This window comes from Curcuma longa, chromosome 2, assembly GCF_044706935.1.
Source record: "Curcuma longa cultivar G26 ecotype Majalengka, Jawa Barat chromosome 2, ITB_CL_G26_1.1, whole genome shotgun sequence".
Lineage (NCBI taxonomy): Eukaryota > Viridiplantae > Streptophyta > Magnoliopsida > Zingiberales > Zingiberaceae > Curcuma > Curcuma longa.
In genome coordinates this window covers 2,453,802-2,459,422 of record NC_133862.1, presented here as the reverse complement: position 1 = coordinate 2,459,422, position 5,621 = coordinate 2,453,802, and the positions used below count along the sequence as shown (strand labels likewise).

Below are 5,621 nucleotides of genomic sequence, written 5' to 3'. Positions count from 1 at the left end.
AATTTAACAAAGCCTTAACTAAATGCAAACCGGAAGCAACTAGCCTATTTTATTCACAGATTATAATGACTCATGCAAAAGCAATGAAATTCAAACTTCCCTTTTATAAATATATGGAAAAAATAATTATGTATTATTTTAAAGAAATAGAAGATAATATTTCCAAATAGACAGAGAGCACAAATAATAATTTACAATATGCAATATAATTTAAACAATATACACTAAGGAAATAAATAAATAGCTCATGACTTAGAATATACCATCAAAAGCATTTATGAGGAAGCAGACACAAATAAGTAGCTTATAGGTTACAAACTTACAATACACAATTCAAAACATTTATTCTAAACACAAACATAAATAATTTTTTCCATAAAAGAGTAGCTTTAGATAAATAAAAGACAATGAGATGCAATCCAGTAAACACTTTCGAGGATAAATTATATATAGATAGAAGCAGGTGCCACACCAAACACCAATAGGATCTAATGGAAATATGCGCCTTGGTCAAATTATACCAATTCCAACAAGCCACCTTCAAATAGCAATAAAGAAACATACACATTTATTTGTGATGATATTATATATAAAATCCACCATTAATTAGTTACTAACCTCGATTATAATGGAGAAAACAATTAGCCATGGAAACTTCCTTGATCCTGCCCATAGAATAAAATAGTTGTATAAGTTTCTTTTCCCCCAACAATATTGAAAAGTAGGCAACGGTAAGAAAAAAGATGATCAGAGGACTTACAAGGGTGACGAAGCTCCCAAACTCATTCTTTTTTTCATACTTGTATGAATCCTTACTGAGTAATAAGCGAGTTTCACGATCAATGCTTTCAATATAAACTTTTGGAATTTGTTGGATGATGCCCCAATTTTGCTTCCCCTTACTACAACTATCTAGTAGAAGTAAATTGCACCGCATGTAAAATGTCTGCAAACTATGCAGAGTCACATTAATCAGGTTTGATACCCATTGTGGCAACTGTTGTATTTCTGAGGGGAAAGTAACAGCCAATTCTTGCAACATGCCAACCTTCTTCACATATTCCAAATTTGGACAGTTGTCAATTTGCAAATATCTAGTTGAGGGAAGGATGCTATTTTTCAGCTTTGGGCACTCCACGAAGAGACACTTTTTTAGATTAGGAAACAAATTTAGGTTGCTTGCATGAGCATCCTCATTAGGTTCCACAACATCATGTGCCTCACGCAATACCCATGCTTCCCAATTGGGCATTCTTTTGAATTGTAGATACTCAAGTTTTGGAAATGCAGGGGTTCTGCAGCCAATGAAATCAGGCCCAATTCTCCTGATTGTTTCTCCTCCTTCAATGCGCAGGTATTTAAGATTGGGTAGTTGGCCCAATGGAGGGAGCACCACACATGATGGGAAATTGTCAAGCACCAAATATGTTAAGTCAGCCAAAGAATCATGCACAGAAGTTGACACCATCCACTCTGGAAACTGTCGGCCAGGGAAGTTTTTGATCTTAAGATCTTTTAGAGTCGCTGGAGGACTGACTTGGCTGCATATCCTCTCCGCCTCAATGATATGCTCCTCATTGTTTTCATTATTCACTGTCCAAAAAAGATTCAATTCCATAAGAAATTGTTTGTTTGCAAGCACAATATTTCTGTTTCCTGTCGTTGTTGCCCTTTCCAATTTATCTATCCATAAATATCTTAGATTGCATAAATATTGCAATTCATCCAAGTCACAACCTCCATCCATCTTGCTCATGGAGTCGCGATGGCCGACAAAAAATCCTTCAAGATGGTTGAGATTTTTCAACTTCCCAACTCCCTTTGGAACATGAGTGAGCGGAGTTCTTTCAATTCGAAGGCACCTCAAATTGATCAACCTTGTGATACCCTTTGGAAGTTCATGCAGTGATTCACACCCTGACAAATTCAAAGTTTGCAAGTTTGCAAGACATTCAATGGATTCAGGAAGCTTTCTAATCTTTGTTCTATCAAGATCCAAGTATTTTAGATGTAACAATTTTGTAAGAGAATCTGGGAGGCTATCTATGCATGTATCACACAAATCCAAGACTCTAAGATGCTTTAAGCTTTCAAATACATGATCCTCTATTTGCTTGATTTGAGGGCAAGTAACGAGGTGTAGGGCCCTTAAACACTTTTGCTCTATTATCACATTGGGAAGCAATAACACATCGCCTTGGTTTGAGATGGACAAACGACGAATCTTTGTCAAAGAATTTGTACTTGTGCATGGAGCATCATTAATGATAATCCCTTCCTCTTCCATTAATTTTTCCCCAAAAGATCGTAAAACATCATGCATAATAAATCTTGAACCGTCTATATAATCTAGGGTTCAATTGCAAAAGATTTCTTGCAATAAGTTCTTTGTAGTAGTCTTCTGCAATATCTTCCATCAAACTATTTGATTGTTCAATTACAAATCCTTCTGCCACCCACAGTCGGATTATGTCCCATCGGTTTGATATGCCACAGTAGAAAGCACAACTAAGAAAACACTGCTTGAGGTGACTTGGTAAATCCTCATAGCTCAAGTATAAAGCCTTTGATACTTCATTTTCATTCTCTTTCATAGACCATAAATCACTTTTAATAACTTTTTCCCACTCTCTTTTGGTCCTTTCCTTGTGAAATAAAACACCTGCAATCACTTTAATTGCTAGAGGAAGACCATCACATTTTTTGACAATTTCCATACCAACTTCTTTCAATTCAGAAATTATTACATCCTCTCCATCTCCAAAAATAATCTTTCTAATTAATTCCCAACCACTGTCTTGGTGCATTTTCTCAACATGGTGGACAAAATCAGCTCTCATTTCTGTTGCCACATTTTCATGCCTTGTGGTAAATAAGATAACAGCCCTACACGAACCATTCAAAATGAGATTTCTGAGCAAATCTCTCCATACACTTGCGCTCCATATATCATCCAGCACAAGAAGCAAACTTTCTGAAAGAAGAGGAACAATTCTGCCTTCAATTTCTGCTCTACTTTGAACTCCATCATCATTTCCTTTTACACCTCTCAGTACCTGTTTGAGTAGATCAATTTGAGAGTAATTTTTGGATACATGTAACCATACTCTTCTTGGAAATTGTTTTTGCACCATTTCATCGTTGAATATTTTTTGTGCTAAAGTGGTCTTGCCTATTCCACCCATTCCAGAAATTCCCAATACACTACACTTTTCTTTGTTACACTCTATCTCTGAAATTAACTTTTGGGCAGCATCTACAATTTGTTTCCCTACAATATCTGTTGCCACATGTGTGGGAGAGGTAGAAGATGACGCCCTTACTGAGTTATCTGGGAAGCCTTCATTTCTGTGCGCTACTAATCTGGGTATAACATTACTGTCCTCTTTGATTTCGTCAAGTCTATCATTAACTCTTTTTATTTGATTCCAAATGTTTCTGCGGAACTTAGAACACTGAAAGCAAGATGGAAGCAAAATGACCGGAGAGCATACCCTTGAAGAAGAAGATGGTTGAACTTCCAATAATCTTCCACCTTCAACCATGCAATGTTCAAGTATGTCTTCTGCATCATACATGATATCTTTTAATTCCTTTACCCAATTGTCGATCACAGAATCTCTATGTCTTCTTTTCTCTGCATCTTGAATATATGGACTGATTCTTGATAATTTTCTATGAAGCCTTGTAAGCTCTCCTTTAACCCCTAAAACTTTGCCTATCTCTCCCTCAATAAAATCTGATAGTTTGCCAAGGTATCTTGTAACAAAAAAGTTTAGGACCACTGCCATTTGTTGAGACGGATGAATCAACTGCTCAAGGCCGGATCAAAATTTATATTGGAATACTTACTGCCTATGCTTGCATTCTTATCAACTTCTGGTTGCACTTGTGAGAAAAAGAGAGCCTATATATTAGAAACTAATTGTGAAGAAGTAACAAGAATACTTGCTAAGAGATATTAAACATTTAAAATGGCTTTCTGAGAATTTATGGGACAAAAAAATCATATTGGATATATCTTTTGCATGAGAAAAACTTATAAGATTATAAAATGGAAAAATTTTCAATTTTAGAAATATTTCAGCATGCATTCAATAATAGTGGCTAACTAAATTTGCACAAAAATAACTCATTAATCACATATTAGTATACTAGTTATTTTCAATTTTATAGTTTCTCTAATAAATCTGAATGAGCAAAAATAAAAAAAATTTCAAAGATTTATCTTTTTTTTTTTTCAAATTTTTCTCAAAAGATCTTTTTTTATTTAAAATAAAATTATAAATTACTTTATAAAATCAAATTTTGATTTTTTATGGATATGATTAAATTTATTTTATAAATTCAAAATTTTATCAACGGAGACTGTCAAATTTTTTTTATAAATTTAAATTATTTTTATTGGTTGCAATTATTTCTGTATTGCGTTAAATATTTTTATAAAATTATAAATAATTTTCTATGAATTTATGGATTACAATTATTTATATTATTAAATATTTTATGGAAATTTTTTTTATAAATATGTTATAAAATTTCTTTTATAAATTTACATAAATGATGATTTTTCATAAATTATAATTGTTAAAAAAATTATATTTTTACCCTGACTGAATTGATAAATTATATCTTTTTATCTAATTATAATAGATTAAAGATGTCGAAGTATAACAAGGGTTATGGTCCCTAGAAATGATATATAATTAAAATAACCTCTATTATGTAAATTTATTTATATTTGAAATATGTGGATATTGTTAAAGAAATCAAGTGTTTGTATTTGATTTATATAAAATAATTGATCCAAAAGAAGATTATTTTGATCAAATTATAAACACATAAGGTAATAAATACATGATAAACATTGTATTTAAGTCTATGTAAAATAGTCTACCCCAAGCAAGAATATTTTGATTGGATAATAAATACGATAAGGCAATAAATTAATAATAAATATTTTGTATCTATGCAAAAATAATAGTCCAAATGAAGATTATCTTTGACCAAATCATGCTCAATGTATGCTCAATTTATGATAGTAAATATATAATATCCTTCTTTTGTGTTATCCACATACAACTGTATGTGTTGCCCCCATAGGTATAGGCGAGTTGGTACACTACTTGGGTGATAAATTGTCACATGACAATAAAGATCAAATCCCAGGTGAAATCAATCTCTTAAGGAATAAAATCCTTCTCATTTGAAGAGGTCGTTCAATCACTATATTTTATTATTTTCAAATCGTCGTGGCACCAACATTGAAGAACATCCGAGATGAGTGTTTCACCTTTTGACACACACACACACACATATATATATATATATATATATGTTAGTAAAAAACATTATTATTGGCTTATTTTAATATTTACTATTGTTCAAGAATACCACTTACAAATTATTATTTCTATCAAAACACTAATTATGTTAGATTTCTTATTATAAGTCAATTTGAATATGCACATATATTTATGACTAGTTTTATAAATGCATGAATTTTAACTAATTGTGATTTTTTTTTCTATTCATATGAATTCAACATCTTCAATTTTTCAATATTCTCATGCTCAGTGACACAAATTTTAAAAAATTAAAAAAATGATAAATCCCAGTCA

The 5,621-nt window shown here is 31.8% G+C and overlaps 1 protein-coding gene and 1 long non-coding RNA gene across 2 annotated transcripts in view; both read right to left on the bottom strand.

The window, feature by feature from the left end:
- The window catches only part of LOC141816399 (putative disease resistance protein RGA3), a 41,926-nt gene extending 38,117 nt beyond the window's left edge, over positions 1 to 3,809 (bottom strand). Inside the window, 2 exon segments of the mRNA XM_074704186.1 lie at positions 761 to 2,344; positions 2,346 to 3,809. Of these exon segments, the coding sequence (XP_074560287.1) occupies positions 761 to 2,344; positions 2,346 to 3,791 (3,030 nt within the window). The 5' untranslated portion in view covers positions 3,792 to 3,809.
- Positions 431 to 665, bottom strand: LOC141816408 (uncharacterized). Its single transcript, XR_012600689.1, has 2 exons — positions 619 to 665; positions 431 to 538 (listed from the first exon to the last, which is right to left on the bottom strand). It is a non-coding gene; the product is annotated as an uncharacterized LOC141816408 (long non-coding RNA).
- Positions 3,810 to 5,621: the final 1,812 nt, after the last annotated feature.